General features: G+C 44.2%; 1 protein-coding gene across 1 annotated transcript in view; it reads left to right on the top strand.

The window, feature by feature from the left end:
• Positions 1 to 21,490, top strand: part of Ryr2 (ryanodine receptor 2) — a 427,229-nt gene extending 405,739 nt beyond the window's left edge. The window contains exons 98-106 of the mRNA XM_069990607.1: positions 728 to 861; positions 1,641 to 1,701; positions 2,886 to 3,032; positions 5,366 to 5,500; positions 10,451 to 10,607; positions 12,238 to 12,302; positions 12,940 to 13,040; positions 14,127 to 14,178; positions 14,879 to 21,490. Of these exons, the coding sequence (XP_069846708.1) occupies positions 728 to 861; positions 1,641 to 1,701; positions 2,886 to 3,032; positions 5,366 to 5,500; positions 10,451 to 10,607; positions 12,238 to 12,302; positions 12,940 to 13,040; positions 14,127 to 14,178; positions 14,879 to 14,974 (948 nt within the window). The 3' untranslated portion in view covers positions 14,975 to 21,490. The remainder of the gene's footprint in view (positions 1 to 727; positions 862 to 1,640; positions 1,702 to 2,885; positions 3,033 to 5,365; positions 5,501 to 10,450; positions 10,608 to 12,237; positions 12,303 to 12,939; positions 13,041 to 14,126; positions 14,179 to 14,878) is intronic.
• Positions 21,491 to 22,639: the final 1,149 nt, after the last annotated feature.

Here is a 22,639-nt window from a genome sequence, read left to right as displayed (position 1 = left end):
TTGGAAAGGATAGACTTTCGTTTTTTTTTTTTCCCCTAAAGTACAATTCAGATTTGAATTTGATGTAGCTATAGTTATAGCATGAGATATTGAGGCATGCTTTATCTTCCTGACAATGTGATTTCAAAGTGCCTGTACAGTTGAATGAGCATTTTGAGCACAGCACATAAGAAATTCATACTCTGAAGCTCCATGATAAACTCATATGGCTCCATCCATCCATCCTGACGTAGCCAAGCATTTTAGGGCATTGTTGTTGTTGTTTTTTTAAAAGTAATAAAATTGGTGAGAATTGTTCTGAAATCATCTAGGTGATCTAAGTTGACGAAACTCTATTTTTATTTCCTTCATGTAGCTTTAATGACTTGCTCTGAAAAATACAGTTTTCTTCTGTGGCCAGCTGCCGAGGGGTGGGAGGCAGGGGGTGCGGATGGGGACCCCGCCATGCCCATGGCACCTGCTGAGTTCTGAGATTGAACTTTGACTTGAGGGGTCATGGGGGTCACAGAGGAGTTTCCCTTGAATGTAGTAGTGCACCTAACTGAGCATGTGTGCCCAGTGGCAGGCCCGATATGAGCAGAAGACCCCGGCATGAGGGAGGGCACCCCTGGGTGCGTTCTGTCACAGTCTGTGCACTGGCTTAGCTGCAGAGTGGAATGCTCCCCACGTGGGTGTGTGGATGGTGTTGAGGCCTGAGGCCAGTGCGGTGCCTTTACCCCCGCCACAGGTTATGGATAAGTACGGGGAGTTCTATGGCCGGGACAGGATCAGCGAGCTGCTTGGCATGGACAAGGCAGCATTGGACTTCAGCGATGCCAGGGAAAAGAAGAAGCCCAAGAAAGACAGCTCCCTGTCGGCCGTGTGAGTGTGGGAGGTGGCCGCGGATGAGGGGCTAGGGAGGAGAAGCCCCCGAGGGTCTTGTTTCCCCCTCTGAGTGTTGCAGGACCCAACAGACCATGCGGGATGCCTCCCTGCCCCTCTGCGGACCGGGAACTGTGGAATTAAGGGATTTTTTTTTCCCTTTCTTTGCTGCTGAGATAGTCTTTCTGTGTAGCTTAGACTACTTGGAAAGTTCACTTCCCTGGGGTAAGACTGGAACTAGAAGGGTGTCAACCAGTTAAATTGAGTTTCTCTGAGATCAGATTCATCTCTTTTCTCTCTCACATGCAACAATAGTCATAAGTAATACATATATATACACATATAAATTAGATTCAGTTGATTAAAAAATATATAATATACATTTTATTATACATATATAGTACATTGTATGTTACTGTTATATTATATTGCATTTATTCATATAATACATACATTATATATGAAATGTATATTATTATATATTACATTATGCAATATTGAGCTACATCTCCAGATCATCTGTACAATTATAACCTCAGGGATGTGATGATTGCTATGTCAAACTATATATTTCTGTAGGGAGGTATATTCTCTAATGAAAGAGGACTGGCGTATGCCCTCAGAGCTACTCTCTGCTTTTCCATTGAGCCAGGCACAGAGCTGGTCTCCTGAGCAGGTTTCTAGCCTAACACATGGGATGCAGAGGTGGGAATTCTCCCAGGAAATTTGCATTTACTTCTTCTCTTTCCCTGCCCCCTCTTTTCCCTTTGTTATTCCAGGCTGAACTCCATTGATGTGAAGTATCAGATGTGGAAACTGGGAGTTGTTTTCACGGACAATGTAAGCCATTTCTATCTGTCTGTTTCTTTTGTTTTTCTCTTTCTTCCTCTCTTTACCTTTTTCCTTTCTCTTTTTTTTTTTTGTGCCAGTCCTGGGGCTTGAAGTCAGGACCTTACATTCTTGCTTGGCTTTTTCATTCAAAGTTGGCACTCTGTCACTTGGGCCATACTTCTTGCAGCTTTTTTAATTCATTGAACATGGATGTGTCTGCCCAGGCTGGCTTCACAACAGGCTCCTCAAATCTCTGCCTCCTGAGTAGGCTGGAATACAAGTGTGAGCCACAGCCCCTGGCTCCAAACATCTTTTTAAGACCTTTTTAGCCTGTGAGCCACTGGAGTGTTATTATGGCTTCTGTTCGGCCAGTTCCTTCTCCACACATACTATATTCACTCAACAGTATGGTTCTGTCTGAAACATATTTAGGGTTGTCTGATGGAATACAGGATATTCAGTTAAATTTCATATCAGCAAAAGAGAATAACTTGTAGTATGGAAGTGTAATCCAATACTGGCAAAGACGGAAGGGAAGTAAGATCAAAGTTAGGTTGGAAAAGGTCAAAGGCAGGAACTACAGGGTGAAGGAAGAGGAAATGCCCAAGCTTATGACTTAAACTTAGGTCGCAAGAATGAAAACAAAACTCCTCTGTCATCTCTTGGAACTGGTTGATCTCCAGGAACACCAATCAAAGGAAAAAGAAAGGAGGGGAGGAGTGGGTGGAGTGAAGGAAAGGTGGTTGGTTCTTTGGCGGACCGCAGAGGAGGGTTCTCCACTGGGGTCAGCGTTGCCCTCCCCCCCCTCCACCAGGCGAGATGGTTGGCGGTCTGTGGAGGCATTTTTGGTGGCCTCAGCTGGGTGTTGTCTGCATCTAAGGGTGCTGCTAACTGCCCCTGAGCCACAGGGCAGCAGCTTCCACAGGAAAGAATGATCAGATCCACAATATCAGTAGTGCTGAGGCTGAGAAACCCTGCTTCCCGGAAGTAATTCAGTAAAGTTCTCTCTATGGGAGGGTAAATGGGAGAAGACAAATAACTCAGAACTTTGCACAACCATCTCAGTAAAGAAAATAGCAAAGAGAGCATGCACAGCTAAAGCCACGGATTAAGAAAGCGACATAAACAAGTGAGTAGCTGGACAGCAGCCCGTGCTGTGTTTTCTGACCTCCTCTCCCCATTCTGTCGGACAGTCCTTCCTCTACCTGGCCTGGTACATGACTATGTCCGTTCTTGGACACTACAACAACTTTTTTTTTGCTGCTCATCTTCTTGACATTGCTATGGGCTTCAAGACCCTGAGAACCATCCTCTCCTCTGTGACTCACAATGGCAAGCAGGTAAGTTGAGCCTTTTCTTTCCTTGTGCAAACTGGAGGGGAGAATTTGAATCCTTTCTTTTCCAAGCCATAGGGATTTGTTTGGGAACCTGGAGACCGGATTTCTAGTCTTGATTTGACCAGTTAGTTGAGTGACCTTGGTTAGGCATATTAACATTTCCAGATCTCAGTTCTCTTAGTTTACTCATTAAAAATAACCAAAGGCTGAGTGTCAGGGGCTCACCCTTATAATCCTAGCTACTCAGGAGGCTGAGATCTGAGGATCAAAGTTTGAAGTCAGCCCAGGTAGGAAAAGTACATGCGGCTCTTATCTCTAGTTAGGCAACAGAAAGCTGGAAAGGAGGTGTGGCTCAAGTGGTAGAGTGCCAGCCCTGAGAAAAAAACATTAAGGGACAGCACCCAAGCCCTGAGTTAAAGTCCCAGTACCGACACACATACACACCAAACAAATTACTCCATCAGATTTTGGTGAAAATTAAATGAAGGTAGATCTAGAGGACTTACAACCACACCTATTAAGCACTAAGGAAGTTAGGTACTATTTAGCTCCTAATGAACCGTGGTTTACGCCATTTCATACAATGAGGAGCCAAAAAACAGTGTCTTGATGAGCTTCTTGTGTTAGTCATAAAGCATTAGATGCCTCAGTTTCACTCAATGTGGTATTTAAAATATATTTACATTTACATATAGTGAAGTAAACTATATGTAAATTTAAATATACTAAAGGATATGTATTTAAATTGAACAATAACAACAATAAAAAAACGAATAAAATTTCAAAATCATACCAGGTTGGAGGGAAAGGGTTCAAGGACCAGACAGTTGATGTGGTCACAGAAATCAGTGTTTCTGAGTTCAGGCTTTCCTTGTTATCAGACCCAAGTAAGAGCACACACTTATTCATTCATTTGCCCAAAGGGTGGTAACACATTTGTCACCACTTATTGGCATCCATGAGCCTTCGTGTCCAGAGTCTCCTAGCCAGGTACACGTTAAGATCTCTGTTGCTTAGAGATCTGTGCTATGTCTGCCATGTTGCTCGCCTCCTTGGGGTCCTTGGGTTCTGACTTCAGTATGTGGCTTCCAAGTGACTTTAGGTTCTAAGTATGAGGATGGCCTTCCTGGCAGGTCGTGGCCCAAGGTTTTCCCATGCCAGAGGCTCAGGTTCTGTGCTTATATAAAGAAGTGGCATTACTGAATCTATTATGTATTTCTACACAAAGGATCTGTCACTGCATCCAGTTTCTGAGCTTCTGAAAAGATGATTCCTTGTCCTGTTGCAGCAATATATAGGGTTTAATAGTTCACACAGGTAAAACGTGCAAAACCTTGCACATCACCTGCAGGAATGAATTAAGTCATCTGTTAGGAGACTTGAAATTCCAGAAGGAATGCTGTGGCTCAAGTGGTAGAGTGCTAATTGTCTCAGGACAATTTTAAAGTGATTCTGTGAAGATGTAATGAACATAGAGAGATGTTCCATGATAGAGCCAGAAATATATTTAATTTTATTTTTACTAACTTGGCTAAAAAGGTCACCTTTACAATAAAATAATTTTTAAAAAGGTCACTTTTAGAAAAAAATATACCCAGTACTCAAGTCAGATGTATCATAGTTATCTTTCTATAAAATGCATAGTTTAAAATTAAATATTATTTATAACTAGAAGGCCTTTTCAACTATGATGCTTAGTTGGACACTGAGAAATAGCATTGGTCTTAAACATATTTTTTCCACTGGAATGGTTGGTCATTTTGTGTTTCAAAGCAAAGCTTTTTGATGTTGTATTTAAAAATAATTTATATCATACATTATTACTAGCTGTGTTCCCTGACTTTGGAAAAGATGAAAAGAATTTACCATCCCTGGTATTAGCCTAACAAAAAATGAGATGGATTTTTCTTAGGAATATACATTATTTACAGAAAATTCACTTCATGGGAAAGGAAAGAGTCCTCTATGCAGTCTTCAATCCTAGATCGAAAAGTGCATGTTGCAAGCTGCCTACTGATATTACCAATTGGGTTTGGAGGTGAAATGAAATCATAATTTATTTATGCTCTAGAAGCTCTACTGTGCATTTCTTAGCCAGCTAAGTAGTAAAATTTCACATGAAAGGAGTGCACTGACCACGTGATAGAATAAAGAGAATACATAAATAAATTCCTCCATTCTGGGCCCAAATTACCCCAAACAGATGAAAAATAATGAAGGTTTGGGTCCTGTTTGTTTCCAGGCCATATTAGCATGCTCCCTCCCACCCAGGGGACAGATATGCCCGTCCACTTCCTGTATGTCTAAGCCAGGTCCCATGTTGCATTGCTTTCCAGCTCGTTCTGACTGTGGGCTTGTTAGCCGTTGTTGTGTACCTCTACACTGTGGTGGCATTCAATTTTTTCCGGAAGTTCTACAACAAAAGTGAAGATGGAGACACCCCAGATATGAAATGCGATGATATGCTAACAGTAAGTTTATTACCTCCGCTGTCATGAAGGAAATAATTATCCTGTGTTTTCAACCAAAGCACTTTCCTCTCTACACAGGCAAAACAGAAAATCCTGTGCACAACAGGACATTAATAAGCTCTTAAAATGTATCAGGAAGCCAGATGTGGTGATGCACAGTCTCAGTACCAGCACTCAGTAGATAGAGGTAGGAGGATCACAAGTCCTTATTTATTGTAAGGACTTTAACTAAAGTTACTAAAAATCCATACTAAAATCCAAGAATATATTAATAGAACTACTACTTGCTTTTTTTTTTTTTTTTTTTGGTCCGGTTGTGGGGCCTGAACTCTGGGCCTGAGCACTGTCCCTCAGCTCTTCAGCTCAAGGCTAGTGCTCTACCACTTGAGCCACAGCGCCACTTCCGGCTTTTTTCTTTTTTTGCTTATGTGGTGCTGAGGAATCGAACCCAGTGCCTCAGGCATGCAAGGCAAGCGCTCTACCACTGAGCCAACTTCCCAGCCCTACTACTTGCTTTTATAATGGGTATTTTAGCTTAAGGTTGGAAACTTAAGGTTAGACAAAATTATGCACCACTAGCTGGAAAGGGCTGAATCCTTCAATGAACTTGCCATAGAAAAAGAAACCTGTATAATTAGGAGGAGAATCCATGAAGCTAGTATAATGCTATGATCAATTTTTCTCTAAATGGATAAATAGCATGTTGTCGGGCACTGCTGGCTCATGCCTGTATTCCTAGCTATCCGCCAGCCCAGGCAGGAAAGTCCATGAGACTCTTATCTCCAGTTAACCATCAAAAGACCACAAGTAGAGCTGTGGCTCAAGTGGTAGAGTGCTAGCATTGAGTGGAAAAAAATACTAAAGGACTATGTCCAGATCCTAAGTTCAGTTCCTAGAACCAACAGAAATATAAAGAAAAGTAAATAACTCTATAAAAGAATGATAAAAAGAAATACAAATATTGTAAAGACTTATAAAAATGACAGTTTTGTACTACATAATGACAAGTCAATGGGACAGAGTACAGTCTTGAAAAGGTGCAGATGCTCATGGAAATATAGTAAAAGAAACTTTTGCAATCATACAGTGGAATTATTGCAGAAAAAGGTACTGGTGTCCCAGACAAGCTCCCGGGAGAAAGAGCAAACTAGACTCCAGTTTTGTTATTTCACTCAATAACAGAGCAGGTTGGAATCCTTTTAGCAATGATAATTTTTAAATGAGAGAAAGTCTTTCTATGAATGATATAAATCCTAAGTGCAAAAAACCCACCATAGGATCCATGAATATATAACAATTATTTTTTTTGAAAAAGAATAACCAAACGAAGTCTTAAAAGACAAATGATCAGTTCAGTATGATAAAGAGCCAACTGTTTATAAAATGAGTTCCATTTCTATGCTGGGAAAGACATGAAAATTACTTTCTAGTGGGAAAAGCAACATCTAAACAGTATGATAATAGGATTATAGGAAGTGGGATTGTAGACCAGGGAAGCGTTTTTTAAAATTTTTGTTTTGTTTGGTGGTTATTTGGTGAAAAGAATCTCACAGATTTTCCCACCCAAGCTAGCTTTGACCTGAGACCTAAGAATCCCAGCCTCCTGAGCAGCTAGGATTATAGATAGGAGTCACTGCTACCTGACTTGGCTTTTCATTTTTTAAAATACCTTTTTTCTATCTCAGTTATCTTTTATTTCAATTATTTTTCTGGCCCAGTATATTTTCTTCCATTTTTAAGAGCCTAAAACAAGTTTTTTCTTGTCCTGTGATTAGTCTTGATTTTGAACTTGAATTAAGGAATGCGGTAGGACGACAGTATCGTTTGCCTGGCGTATGGATGGGATGTCAACCAAGAAAACAGAAATCTGTCTCACTCTAGGGTAAGGAAATAGGCTCTTGAAAGTCTGAACAATGAGTTAAGCTAGAATCCAGATTTTCTACAAGCCTGAGAGATTTCTGAGGGTCCTTTTGAGTGACACCATGCACACCCAGCTCTGGGTAGCATTGCTCTCTCTGCTAAGTACCCCTCACCCTGCCTTCAGCAGCGTGAGGTTGGGCTCACCACGAAGACATTTTCCTCACAGAGGAGGAAACTCGGTTTTCAGACACTGAACGGTCTAGCCCATGACTCATTCCCAAGGATGACTGGTACCAGGAGAGTCCTGACAAGCCGACGGCCAGATCATTATCCATAAAAACCCCAGAGTGTGATATCTCATCACCAAGAGGCACCTGCATCCCTCTCTCATTTGACTTGTCACTAATCTCTGAGCATCATTTGCTTTACAAAGTTCACAAGTTAGCTGAGCACCAGTGGCTCACGCCTATAATCCTAGCTACAGGAGGCTGAAATCCGAGGATTGCAGTTTAAAGCCAGCCCGGGCAGAGAAGTCCCCATGAAACACTTATCTCCCATGAACAACTCAAATACCAGAAATGGCGCTACTGTTGCTCAAATGGTAGAGCGCTAGCCTTGAGCACAGAAAGGCTCAGGGGTAGCGCCCAGGCCCAGAGTTCAAGCCCTACAACTGACAAAAAAAATGTTTAAAGGAGCACATGACAGGAAATTCCAGGTTAACTTTTCCAGTCTAGGTCTTTAGGGAGAATCCTTGAGCTGTATGACCAGTGGCTCACATGTGTAATCCTGCCTACTCAGACGGCCAACCTGGCTGTCAAGTTGGCTCCTCAGCCTATAGCTGGGCACAGCGCCATCTGCCATTCTAGTCAGATGAGTGTTTGTAGATCAGGACATTTACAGTTCCAGCGCAGCCCATACAAAAACGTCCAGCAACTTCATCTCAAAGTACGAAGTCAAGCAAGAGGGCATACACACCTGTCATTCAAGCTATCACAAGAGGCACAAAATAGGCAGATCACAGTCTTGATGTGGTCCAGGTAAAATAACCAGCAACAGACTGGAGATGTGTAGCTCAGCAGTTGAGCACCTGCCTGGAAAAATGAGATCGTGAGTTCAAACCTCAGTACCACCAGAGACAGAAATGGAGAGAATGATTGAATGAGATCTTTGTGTGACCACCTCTCGTTATCGTTCCTCTTCATAGGATGAAGTCCCTGCTCCCTGTGATGTGGGCAGGCTCTCTTGAGGTGCATGTCCCCCTCCCTGCGTTGGGTGGACGCTGCGTTGAGTGGACGCCGCGCTGGTCTCCTTAGCAACCCTGTCTGTCTCTTTGGCCTTGAGGTCTGGGGAACATTTCATCAGTAGAAACTTCATGGCTGACAGCAGGTGGCGCTGTGGCTGCAGAGTTACAGGCTGTGTGATGCACACATGGCTTCCTTCCTGGGTGATGGTGCTTTGAGCTGAGAATCTCACTAACCCGGGCCGTCCTGACAGACTTTGAACCTATCTCCTCTCCACTCGGAGAGCGCAGGAGGACAGAGTGGATTAAGGATAGAGAGAGGATGGTAACTGGGTAGCTGGGGAGTCGGACTGGACATGTACAGGAAGTTCATCCCTGCAGGAGTGGAACCTCAGGGCAGCTCAGTGAACCCCCTGGGGTTACAGTCCCCTGTCTCCTCCAGTGTGCCCCTAAAGGAGAGGCCCAGGGAGACTTTGAGGTGGTCCAGAGAAGAAACACATGCCCCAGCAAGTTAGCCCTCTCCCCTCTCCTCTGCCCTGCTTTTTGGCCAAGATTGAGTCTTAGAGAAGCTTAAAGCAGAGCCAGGACAGGAATGGTTGACGTGAAGGATGTGTCTAAGAGCAGGGCTTGCGTGACCCCCACGGGGATGAATGGAGCCGACTTCTGGGAGCTCAAGTAGAGAATTGAGGCCTGTCTTGACTAGGAATAAAATACTGGATCTTCTGCACCCCTTGCGCTCAAACCAGCACCACTCTGTTCCCAGGGGGACATTATTTTTTAAAAAAATTGTTGCTGTGGTATGGTTGTCATCAGCATCTATGGAGTGAGATCAAAGAACCCTAAAAATCCACCACACACAAGATGACCTTCCCTTCAAAAGAAACACCCCAACCCCAGAGGCCAGCGTGGCCAAGGCTGAGAGCCTGGCCCCAAAGGCACTTTGTGTGTGTGGGGGAGGGGGGCTTCCTTTTCTGCATGGAGTGATGGCCGCCATCATGGCTGCCCGCTGTGCCCCCGGGGGGGGGGGCGGGGGAGGTTTATGCTCTGAGCTGCTATCTCCTCATCCTTTATCTTCTCTGTCGTGTTTATTGCAGAGGTAAAAAGTAGAACATTCTAGCACTTGTTCTGTGTATGATAGATTGGACAAAGGTTATTGAGAGCTGTGCTCTGCTTTTGTTCTGATTTGGTTTCTCAGGTGCCACTTTTCACTGCACCAGGCTTTTGTTTCCATTTCCTTTGGTTAGAATAAACTGGACAGTACAATGAAGTACACACGTGTACCCTCTGAAGTGATCGTTCCTCATTATCACAGGGGGCTTGCCTGCCAGGATGCTCATGAAGTATGTTTCGTTTTCTTGGAGTGCAGCCGAGGGCACGAAGCAGACAGCACAGTGTGGGCTTTGATTAAAAGGCGGTGGCACGCTTGCATTACATGCACGAGGACTTCCATTTGCCCAGTCTTGAAACAGTTGTATCAAGGGGTGGGGGAAACATGTCAACACAACATGTCCATGTGTGTAGAAATGCATCCTGACCAGTGTCCAGGGTCTCTGCCATTCCCCCTCACATTCCCTACCTGCATTTTCACACACATCCTCGCTAGTATTACGACCATGTCCACCCAACATTCCTGTCTCTACCTTCCTGGGATTCATGTAACGAACTTGCTCATTAAAGGGTTACGCCATGGAAGTTCATCACTGCCTGCACCATCCTTTATATCGACAAGGTTTTGCACAGAAAGGCAACACGTGTTTTCAGCGTGGGGATGGGTCGGGGCTCTGGGGGCAGCATGGCCGGCATGGTGGGTGGGGGCGACTGTGAGGAGTAGCTGTGCCCCTCTTTTCCAGTGTTACATGTTCCACATGTACGTGGGGGTCCGTGCTGGAGGGGGCATTGGCGATGAAATTGAGGACCCTGCAGGTGACGAGTATGAGATCTACAGAATCATCTTCGACATCACCTTCTTCTTCTTTGTCATCGTCATCCTCCTGGCCATCATACAAGGTGAGCCATGGCGCTGTCCCCAGGCTTCTAGAGCTCAGCCACTTGTTGGAGCCAGTACCCGGGATGGGACCCCAGTGTCCTGTGTTTCCAGTTAAGATCCCAGAAAGCCCTTCCTTCTCTGTAGAGGGGGAAATGATGGCGTGTGGGCCTGGGACGGGTGGCACTGGATGCTTTTTTTAATGGTCTCTTGTTTTTATCCAGGAACACTTTTATTGGCCTGAATTCCAACCCTACCACTTAATGGGTTTATGAGTTTTTAAGGGGAAGAAAACCATTTAGCCTTATGGGTCTATCACATACTGGAGACGTGTGTGTGTGTGTGTGTGTGTGTGTGTGTGTGTGTGTGTGTGTGTGTATGTAATTATATAATTAGCACATAATTAGCACATCTTGGACTGTTACACCACAGCCATTGTTGAGTACCTCCTTTGAGTCAGCCGTAGGTAGTAAGTGTGGAAGCATGTCTGAGTAGCATGGCCAGAGTTCACAACTGCTCAATGCTGTCTGGAATGTGAATCTGATCTAGTCCGGTTAGTCTGGATTCCAGGTCCTCGCTTGGAACTGCAAGGCCCACTTCACCGGCGTGGCCTTCCTTTCACCGCAGATACACCACCGCAGATACACCACCCCTGTTGATTTTTTCTGTTTAATACCTCCATCCAGGTTTGGACGAGCTATCTGTCAATGCGATATTATACTTTTAAGTTCCAGAAGCATACACTGGTGCTATTGTTTTGGCAAGGTGCAGGGACACGTTTAAAAATACATCTTCATGTGTATGGAGTGTAACGGTAAATTGTTCCAGAAGAGAGCAAAGTCAGAAAGCGCTTGGCAGGAAGTGTGTGCGGACGCCTCCCAGGAGACAGAGGAGGCGGAAGCCGAACAGCTCCATGTAGTTTCGAGTTGCCACACTGCATAAAACTATATGGTTTATGGGGACCTTGTAGGAAAGTGGTTTGATGCAGAAGACTTAATTGATATGGTACAACTTTTAGTTGTTCTCTCTTTTCTCTTTTTGTGCCAGTACTGGAGCTTGAACTCAGCCTCGTGCTCTTGTGTGTCTTTTTCCAGTCAAGGCTAGTGCTTTTCCATGCAAGCCACAGCTGCACTTCTGGCTTTCTGGGGTTAATTGCAGATAAGAATCTTATAGACTCCTATGTGGGCTAGCTTTAAGAACCTCAGCTCTCAGCCTCCTGAGTAGTCAGGATTACAAGTGTGAACCACCAGCGCACAGCTTTATTTTCAAGTTAATACTTGAGAAACTTGGTGGAGTTGTCTGTGTTTTACTCAATGGCTCTTCTCAGCAAGAGGCAAATAGAGATATACCACCCATGGAGGCTAAACTGACTACCAGGTTCTCTTGCTGTTCAAATGAGTATTCATCCTAGTAACTGCATGCATGCACTTCTGCTCAAAGAGAGAGGAAGGGAGGGAGGGAAGGAAGGATAGAAGGGAGAGAGAGAGTTTCCTGATAGGCATATCAGATGGGGTCTCACACTGTACCACATTTTGAACATCTGCCATCATGATCGTGTGTTTTCCCTTTCCTCCCACTCAATAGCCAAGGAGCTGTGAATTGAACTACATGTCTCTGTTGGACAAAGCTTTTATTGTGTCTGTTTAACCCCAGGTTTAATCATCGATGCTTTTGGAGAGCTGAGAGACCAGCAGGAGCAGGTCAAGGAGGACATGGAGGTGAGCGCCCCCTGGGCAGTGCTGGGCTCCCCATCTGAGAGGATGCATGGTCATTCCGACTCTCAGACCCCGGTGGGAGGTGGAGTGTCTGCGTCCCCTCAGTTGAGGAACAGGCCAGGCCCACCTTGGCAGAACTAAGCAAGTGCTCTACAGCAGTCGCCTTGTAGAGAGGTGTGGGAGACACTCTGGAGGGGGGAAACACTCAGCCAGGAAGCAGGGCGTGGACACGTCCTGTGGGGAATTACATACCTGGCACAGACCAGACACGCCCTCGCTGAATCGTGATGGATCAAGGGGCTGCCTGGTGCCAGTTTTCTGTCCTGTGGGGACGTTATATGAGGAGGTAGGGAGCTCAGGTGAGGACGCAGGGAGACGGGCCACAGCAATGAGGAGGAGTCACTGCAGCTTAGCACCTCACGTCCGGTCTGGCCTCCTGTTGGCACCCAGGCCGTGTAACCAACATGTGCAGCTGAGGTGCAGCCCGGGCGGCTGTGACCTGTGTATTCAGAGGCGTGAGAAGCGCGCGTGCGCGTGCCCGGAGAGGACCGAGAGATGCCGGTGGCTGGCCGCCCCTGTGCTCCCTCCGTTTTGACCCCTGGCCTCCCGGACACTTGGCTGTTTTCCCTTTGTCTTCCAGACCAAGTGCTTCATCTGCGGCATCGGCAACGATTATTTCGACACAGTGCCACATGGCTTCGAAACCCACACATTACAGGAGCACAACTTGGCCAATTACCTGTGAGTGCCTGTCTCAGAACCCCTGCCCCTTGCCCAGCCGGCTCCTCCCAGAGGCTCGCTCTGCACCATGTCTCAAAGGCTTTGGGGAGTGCTCCTCTCCACATCTGGATGAGCCTGGCTCTGGAAGTGAGCAATTCTTTTGGAGGAAGTGGAGTAGAAGACCCCAGAACCTTCTCCACAGAGCCTTTTGGGGAGTCTTGGGTGTGCTCCTATTTCAATCAGGAATCCTTGGAGACCTGCGAATCTTTATTCCTTTTTCTCTCTCTCTCACTCCACCCGAGATTTAGAAAACTCTTGAGGCACTGTTAGAAACTTAGTTAAAAGTTGCATTAAAAAAAAAAAAACCAGAGAGAGAACTCTTGCCATTTCCTGGGCTAACCCCATCTCTAGTTTGGTAAAATACTAGTCTTAGTTTCTGACCCACATTTAGCACCAAATAGACAAGGAATGTTGAGTAACATTGCAGGAGGAAGTAAAATTGGTGGAATAGTCAATTGAACTGATTGGTAAATTGGAGCATCTTCTGAAGCTAGTCATCATTTACAATTTGAAAGTGTTGATTTAGTCCTGGCAAAACTGTATACATTGCTTACCTTCAGCTAGCATGCTTCAAGGGTAAAATTGGGTATCACATTAGAAAAGCCATGTCACAAAGCCACGGTTCACACCTCTAATCGTAGGGACTGGAAAAACTGAGATGTGAGGATGGTGAGTCAACACAGGCCCAAGCAGAAAGCTTCATCAGACTCCAATTAAATAGCAAAAAAATAAGGCTGAAAGTGGAGCTGTGGCTTAGTGTAAAAGCTCAGGGACAGTAGTGCCCAGGCCGTAAGTTCAAGCCTCAATACCCATAGAAAAGAGAGAGAAAGAGAGAAAGAAAGAAAAGGAAAGGAGGGGAGCAAAGCGGACAGCTATGTCCTAAGCTACCCTTAACTCTTTGTGGTACACTGTGATTATTTTTCCAAAGTAAGTATTTGTGGTGTTTTCTCTGGACCTACAATGGAATGCAATATATATTGAAAAAAGTTCCTGGCTGTTAATACTAATACTTGATGTGGTCTATTCCTGTTTCTCTTATGTCCATAGGTTTTTTCTGATGTATCTCATAAACAAAGATGAAACAGAACACACAGGTCAGGTAAAGTATTCTGTTTCTATACCCCATCCTCAGGGAGAATGACAGGAAGAAATGCCAAACTCACTGGAATGGAGTGAGCCATACTAGCCAAGAGGAATCACTTAAAGATGTTAGCTGTGATGTCTTGACACAAAATTCCTGTTATCTTGAATGAGTGTGGAAGGCATTGCCTTCTTTGGATCAGTAAAATTCAAATTTCACATTTCAAAATAAGCTTTCATTAGCTGAAAATGGTGGGCTGGAGGTTTGCACCCCCCTTCCCCATTACAAGAACATTTCGTGTTTCTAATTCTAATGTCCTCGATTGCTTAATCAGATAGCTGATGATTTCAAATGAGCATCCACTCATTGTGGTCTATTCACCATGACTAAATATTACAGGGCTGAGGCTTTCAAGCTATTGAGTAGTTCCCTTGCTCACCACAAATGTTTTAATAGTGTGAAGTTGAAGAAGGATACATTAATAATATTTGAAGAGACTCCTGGAAACCACATGAAACAAACCCATTTTTGACATTATTTCCATCATGGGCAAGTTGAATGTTTACACATGTTTGTTACTAGGAGTCAACGATTTCTGTGATGTCAGCTTGGAATTGGCTGAATTAGCCTTTTCCAGTTACATATGATCACCATAAAGTTGAGTCTCTTTCTCTCCTATTTTTGTGGTAATGGACAAACTTTCCTTTGCTGTTTGCAGGAATCGTACGTCTGGAAGATGTATCAAGAGAGATGTTGGGAGTTTTTCCCAGCTGGAGATTGCTTCCGGAAACAATATGAAGACCAGCTAAATTAAAAATCTACCTTGACCACTTTGAAACTCCAAACAGAACTCTTTTTCCCTTCCTTCCTTCCTTCCTTCTTTCCTCCTTCTTCCTTCTTCCTTCCCTCCCTCCCTCTCTCTCTCCCTCCCCCTTGGAAACATCTTGCTGATTCTGTTATTTGCCAGTGGTCTGTGCTTTCTGGGAGCATCAGAGTCAATCTCTGAGGACTTGGCTGTTTTTTCCCACCACCTCGTGTATTTTCTTTGAGAAATAAAGACCGAAGAAGAATCTAAATCCATACATGGACCACATAGGAACTCTGGGAAGAGAACCAGGGTGGACCGTCCCACGCCCAGACAGTCTCCCCCACCAGGGACCTGGGAGGCTCCTGGGACTGAGGTCTTCCCCAGGGACCTTTCCAGCCCAGCGTGACAGCCACACTCACCCGGCCTCTTCATTTCACCATCCGGAAAGGAACTGTGTAAGGGTCCCGAGCACTGTGGCACTCATCAGAGGGCCGTGGACAGATAGCATTTGTGAAGGAGAATAGTGCCTTACTATATGTGGGTTGAGCTATGCAGAAGATATGTGCATGAACAGACACCTTTTATTTTCTTTATGTCAGCCTTTGTTTTTTCACTTAGATTGGTTTTTGTGAGTGGTTTTTTTTTCCTTTCTTTTTTTTTCCTTTGGTGGGGAAAGGTAAGCAAAGCCTTTTGCACCTTTTTTTCCAAAAGGCGGTGGTATGCGTCGGGATGGAAGGAGGCTCTTCTGTTCAGCGACTTCATATCTGCCCTCCCCCATCTGCTCCTGCTCTTCATTTTGATAACACTCTGAAAGCAGCTTCCTGAAATCTTTGTATGAAATCAACAGTAACAACAGCAGCAACAACAACAACAAAAAGAAAAAAAACGACTGCAAAAAAATCAAAAACAACAGAAACCAAACAACCACACGCACACTTTCAAAAGAAATAACTCATTGCATGTGTATTATGCAAGTTTAACCGAACCAAGAAACCTTCAGAAGCAGGTTGAGCAACGTAAGAGAATGTTCATGATCATTCTAGTGATTGCGTGCCGTGGGTTCATTTGTATTCTCGGAGCCAATGTCATTATCCAATCACGTGACACCTTGTGCACCTGAGCGTGGTCTTGGGTGACCCTCTTTCTTTTGGCCACCTCCTATCAGTGGGGAGAGCTCCTCCCAGGTTTTTTTTTCTTTCTTTCTTTTTTTTCCTGTTTTTTTTTCCTTTGATATCAAAGTTGAAGCAATAGTCGTTCAGGGATTTCATCAGTTGCATCATGAATCATGAATGATTATCGAAATTGCTCCATTTCTCTCTCTCTCTTTTTTCCCCCCTCCATTTTGAGTCCTTTTAAATGTAATGTTAATCTTTACAATTTAAAAAGACAGATTCAGAATGGAAGCAAAATCATTTTGCGAACATTGGAGCTCTTTTATTACTGGTCTGCTTGTTAATTTTAGAATTGTAAAACTGCTCTGATTAAACTATTTAACTAACTTTCTCACCTTCTTTCTTTTCTCCATTTCACTGATACCTGGGGCTCAGTAAACCATGAGCTTGAACTTCAGCTGGGCATAGGACAGTCCAAGTGGCATGCTTTCCGACACTGTGGTTAGACAAAGTTTGCAGCATTCTCTTGGTGACCGGGGACCCCAGCATCTGCTTGGCCCTGACCTTGATATTTACTGACAGTAAGGTGTTCAGTAACAGAAAAAGGAAACATCCTTATTCATTTTTTTTTTTTTGTCAGTTGTGGGGCTTGAACTGTGGGCCTGGGCGCTGTCCCTGAGCTCTTCAGCTCAAGGCAAAGGCTCTACCACTTGAGCCACAGTGCCACTTCCAGTTTTCTGGTGGTTTATTGGAGATAAGAGTCTCACAAACATTCTTGCCTGGGCTGGCTTTGAACCGCGATCTTTGGATCTCAGCCTCCTGAGTAGCTAGGATTCAGGCATCAGCCACCAGCGCCCAGCTTCATCATTTTTTTTTTTTAAATAAAGCTCACTTTACAAAGCTCTTCTTTGCTCAATGCAACTTACCCCTATCATGATAGACACCCATTTCCTATCTCAATATAACAGAACCAGGGATCTGTTAAAACACTGAAATCCCCACTGAGGCTGGGAGGGACTCATGCCTATAATCCTAGCTACTTCCTAGCTACTCAGCAGTCTAATTGATGGGGAAGATGGGGAAGACCATGTTGAAGTACAGGATAGCCCAAGCAAAAGCGTTTGCAAGATCCCAACAGAGACAAGCTGGCTGGGTGCGACCATGCATACACGTTGTGTCATCTTTGCTCTGGTGGGAAGTGCAATGACGTAGGATGATTGTGGTCCTAGGCAAAAAGCAAGAGACACTCTTCAGAATCACCAAGTAAATGCATGAGGAGTGGGGCGTGAGAGGCATGTCTGAGTGGATTTTTGCCTGCACAGCAGGTCCCAGGCTCTGAGTTCGCACCACCAGAACCCTAAAACAAAACCAGTCAGAGCAGGACACCACAGGGAACAGAGGCCTTGTGTTTGCTTTTGTGAATTATTAATGGCCCCCAGGAAATGGCTCAGTGTTTCTCAAATCCAGCTCATCCCTCTTATTTTGCTCCCTTTATTTGCTACAACTTGAAGCCACATGGCCCAACATCAAGAGTATCATCATTTTCTTAGAATATTCTCACGGGTGCTGTGTATTTCCATCCCGGTGTCCTTATGTCCAGACAGCATGCTCTTCTCACCTAATCTACGCTGCCTGTCCTTTTCCGTCTGGAAACAACTTACAAATCTACTCCGTCAAATAAGTTGAGATCTATGACCTGAAGTTAAATTTTCCAAGTGCACCCCAGTATCTAAATTGTGCTCCTGTGGACGGATGGTAGATAGTTTTTTCTTTCTTTCTTTCTTTCTTTCTTTCTTTCTTTCTTTCTTTCTTTCTTTCTTTCTTTCTTTCTTTCTTTCTTTCTTTCTTTCTTTCTTTCTTTCTTTCTTTCTTTCTTTCTTTCTTTTTTTGGCGGTCGTGGGGGCTTGAACTCTAGGCCTGGGCGCTGTCCCTCAGCTTTGCAGCTCAAGGTGAGCACTCTACCACTTGAGCCACACTTCTGGCTTTTTCTGCTGAGGAATCGAACCCAGGGCCTCATGCATGCGAGGCAAGCACTCTACCACTGAGCCAACTTCCCAGCCCTTCTTTTTCTTTTTAATTATCTTTAAATAGTTACACAAAGGAGTTTTCCATGTAAGGAAGCAGTTTGTGAAAACAATGCTGCTGGATGAGTGCTGCCCCTTAGAACATTGTCACTTGGTATTTTTCATGGGTAGGAAACAAATCTCTTTTCAACCTCACAAACGCACATTACAAGGAAAATATGTTACACTTGACTGTGAAAGTCTTATCTAGGAAAATTGAACTTTTTGTTTTCATTTACTTGTTCTCCTGGAGAAATGTTTAGGTTTTTCTAGTGCTCCTATTTTCTGGGTGAGTATGCCACCCCCATTTCTGTTTGTGTTTGTGCATGGTGGTTAGAAAGATGACCTTGCATGTTGGGAACACAGTGAAGGGAACTTTGATTTCTCACCTCTGCCCAATCAGGGAGCTTATGTAAATGGGGGCAGTTGGATGATTCTGGAGCTTATGTAAATGGGGGCAGTTGGATGTTTCTGGAATTATTTCGTGAATGCCTGCTGTGTTGTGAAAAGGTGACATCATCATCCACCATCACCGTCACCTTGCTGGTGGCATTTCTGCCCAGCACTTGGGTGTTAGATCCATGGAGAGCCATGGTGGAGGCTCAGGAGAAGCCATCTCCGTTTCACGGCTGGGCCTGGGTGGCATGTGGGATTGTGGGTCGTAAATAGGATGTGTCCTCCCTAGGGCAAGGTGTGCGGTCATGGTCTGAAGTTAGGCCATGATGTGCCAAATATGGAGAGAAAACAGGTAGCTGAGGAAATCCTCGAATGTCCGTAGTCTTCAAATGAACTAACTTTTAAAGAAAATCCCTCATTCTGCACAGTAACGATTTCCTCATAAAGATGGCATTCCAGGGTCCCAGGATGGAAGTACAGGAGTCCCACGCAGATCTCTGCTGTATCCAGGCAGCTCAAGGGTGGGGTGGTGTCAACTTGAGGTTAATGGGAGAGCTGGGTCTTATCGGAGAAATTAGGTTTGTTGTTGCCTTTCTCATCTCAATCAGAATGGTACGACAGGTCCCTGTGACCTATCCTGCAGGAAACAGGAAAGCAGAGCATCAGGCAAGTTGTGGGTGAAGTATTGGTGGTATCCACTGATCTTCTGTGGCTAGATGATTCTGGGTGTGATGAAAGTAAATGAGTAGCTGTCTTCAAAGTGGACCATTGAAAATGCCTACTTATAACAAAAAAAAGCCGAGTGTCCATTTTAGTTGTGACATTAAGTGCGACGGACCAGCTCGGCCGGAGCACTGGGACCGACGGGACAGGAATCTCGGGATAGGTGGGCAAAGGAGTCGGCGAAGTGACAAACAGACACAGACTCAAAAGAGTTGCATCTGAGTGTATCTTTATTGAGGAGAATTAACATTTTTATACAGTGTGTGATTGTGACATAGATTCTTTGTTTATTTAAGCACGTAATCAATTTTTTAAAAGGCAAAGCATTGATGAATTACATGAAAATTAATGACTATCCCACCAACTGTTTAAGCTAAGTGGTGCGAAACAAGTCTAGCATATTGTTTAATAGAATACGTCATCTATTCAGCCTTTTTTATGTTTAATAATTAACAAACCTAAGACAGGGCTGTACTTACATTATACTCTTTTTAATTTTATCCAACTAATTTCATCTTTATAAGCTCCTGTATAAGGAAATGGTTCTTGGTTGGTTTAGGAAATATGTTACTAACTTTATATTTTGTGTGAAAACACCATCTATTCCCTATAATGTAAGTTGGACTAAACTTAATCATAACTGTTGGGAGAATCTTTCTTTTTCTTTTATAATCAGAGGTCCCTTCTTTTTAGAACTCTCTAAACTACTGGGATAACTCTTTCTAACTTAGTTTAGTTTATTGATTTTGTCTATTAGACATATCTAGAAATTTTAAGTCTTTATATCTACTATTTATGAGCTGTAAAACCGCTTGTGAAGTTGTAGGAGTTTCTGGAGGCAACGTCACATCAGATGATAGATTGATTGGGGGATTGCCCACATTTAATCTTTGGCCTTAGTCTTTATTACTTTAGAGAAGCCATCTCTATTGGACTGGAAAAATACAACATGCTCTGTTCACGGATCAATGGAAAAATAGCCAAAATGAGAATAAAGACAACGAATGTACAGCCAAGAAGAATATAGTAAGAATAAAGGTAGAGGCTATAAAGGTGTAGCCAAGTGTATGGGAAGCCTTGAACCAACACCCCCTTCCTGGGGGCATGCTTCCTTGAAGCTCTTTGTCCAACACAATCTCTCACGCAGACTCCGCAGAAGGTGGCGTGGCACCCATTGGTCACAGAAAGATGTCCACTCAGCTGGAAATACCAAGAACCACTGGAAATGAAGAAACTTAAGTGTTTGACCTTGTTTCTCTGGCCAGAGACTATTCATTGAACTTGCAGTCCCTTATTTTGTTGTCGAGGTCAAATCAGAAGCCATCTGTCCACCACAGGCAGCTTTATGGAAGTGCTCCGCCCACCTGCGCTGGCTTCTCTTTGCTGAACCCAGCTAAGGACTCCTTGCAGACACATCTTCATGGCTGCTTTGCCTGCTGTGATCTCTGCTCCTTTCCAAACACTTGCTTCGGCAGCTTCCTCTCCATTGTGCCTCTCGGACTGAATTCCCATGGTGGTTGGATACTGAGCTGCTTGTTAGAGGAGGAAACAAGAGTTGTTGTATACAATGGCAGGCCTGAATTGGCCTGGAGGCAGGACAGATGCTCTCCCAGGTGGGACTTATCAGGGCACAGGGCAGGCATCCTGCCACTGGGCCCTGGGTCACTGTGGTGAGCAGCAGTCACACTGGAACTTCTCTTTCTCAGAGAACAACGGGTTAATTCTGACCAGATTGTCTTTTTTAGGGAATCCAGTTCTCCACCAACTCCTGGGGGATGCCTGGGGCTTGAGTCTATGCCAGGCTCCACTCCTGTCCAGAACCTTTTATTCCAAAAGTTTCAACCAAGTGTACGTGGCGTGGCAATTAAGGAAAGGGCTTGTCTTGATGTTTTGCTTCACTAGCTAGCTAGTTTCTATAGAAACCCTTGGTTTTCATCAAGTGTCATTTGCAAGTCATTTAATTGGGGCTAAAAAGGTGTGGTTGTACCTATAAAATTCATCACAATTGCAATTACTTGGATTTTCTCTTTTTCTCCATGGCTTTGGGCATCATTCATGGGCACAGCTTTCAGACACACAGCCCGTTGGACAAATGCCTTGGTGATGTTTTACTGGTAACAGAGCAACGAATCTACCATGGTCACTCTTTGCAAAGAGGAAATGTCTTCCCCTCTACTCTGTTATACCCAGGGTTCAGAGATGTGCAAATTAAACTGATGAGCAACAGATTCATATTCTTTGAAAGGCTTTTTATTTGAGGCAGATGTGACTGCCACAGGCTGTGAGAAGTGGGGGCCAGTAGGTATGGGGTGGGCAGAAATCAGAGGGAACAAATGACTTCTGAGAGGTGGAGAGTAGGGAAACACAAATGGCTCTCAGGAAAGATAACAAGATGGTGCAGTTTTGCCAGCATGAGGCTGTGTGCAGTAGGGCCTAGGCTCCAGTCTCTAAGAAGAGGTAAGAGTTGGGATTCAGGGTGACTGAAGGCTTTGGGGAGGCTCCGCCTTGGGGTGGATGAGATATTTGGAGAATGTAACTGCCTTGCTCTCAAAATCACTTCTATGACGCAGTGGCTTATGGGAGAGATGCCCTCCCTCACCCATAGACATCCCGTTCCTGCCTGCATTCCAGCTCCTCTGTGCACCACAAATTTCATGTTTATTTTCTTCTAAGAATTCTTTGAAGTTTATATATGGGCACTCCATCTTCATTAATCATGGCGAACTCGTTCTTGGAGTTTCTGTTTGTAGAGAAAATAATGGACTTTTATGGGGCTGGTTAACTTCGCAAAATATCTTAAGATGTAATGTTTCTAACATATACACAATGTCATATTAACATGTAAGTACGGTTTAGTATAAATTTAAGGCCAGACGATTGCCAGATTTCTATTCCTATATGCATCTAGAAGAAAATTGATTTTTTAAATTACTAAGGTGAACTGGCAGAAATGTTCTTCTTTTTGTTCAAAGGAAATAAATCCTGGAATGGCTGCCTGTATATAAAAATGTCATAAAGGCTAAGTTCCAGAAAGAATGACGGCTTACATACCCATAAATACAATTTCTGTTTCATACTTGACATAACAATGAGGAAGGACCTATTTTCTGGCTATTCTAGATAATACCTGCTTGATGGTGTCTACACCTGGCTTTTCTGGAATCCATCCAGAGGCAAGGATGAATGTGACTATATTTTGTTGGGGCCACTTGGACAGCAGAGCGAAGATCCAGGGAGGAGGAGCAGTGGTGTAAACTGAGGCACACATGTGCTAGCCACCATTGCACCACCTGCCAGGAAAGGAGGATATGAGCTATGTGGGATGTGTGTAGTTCACAAGGTGTCTTGTGGACAGCCTCTGGAGTATGAGATGAAGG

The sequence above is a fragment of the Dipodomys merriami genome, unplaced genomic scaffold (assembly GCF_024711535.1).
Source record: "Dipodomys merriami isolate MVZ:Mamm:240054 unplaced genomic scaffold, mDipMer1.0.p SCAF_4, whole genome shotgun sequence".
Classification (NCBI taxonomy): domain Eukaryota; kingdom Metazoa; phylum Chordata; class Mammalia; order Rodentia; family Heteromyidae; genus Dipodomys; species Dipodomys merriami.
The sequence above is the reverse complement of the archived record's forward strand: the minus strand, read 5'-3'. Positions and strand labels throughout refer to the sequence as shown.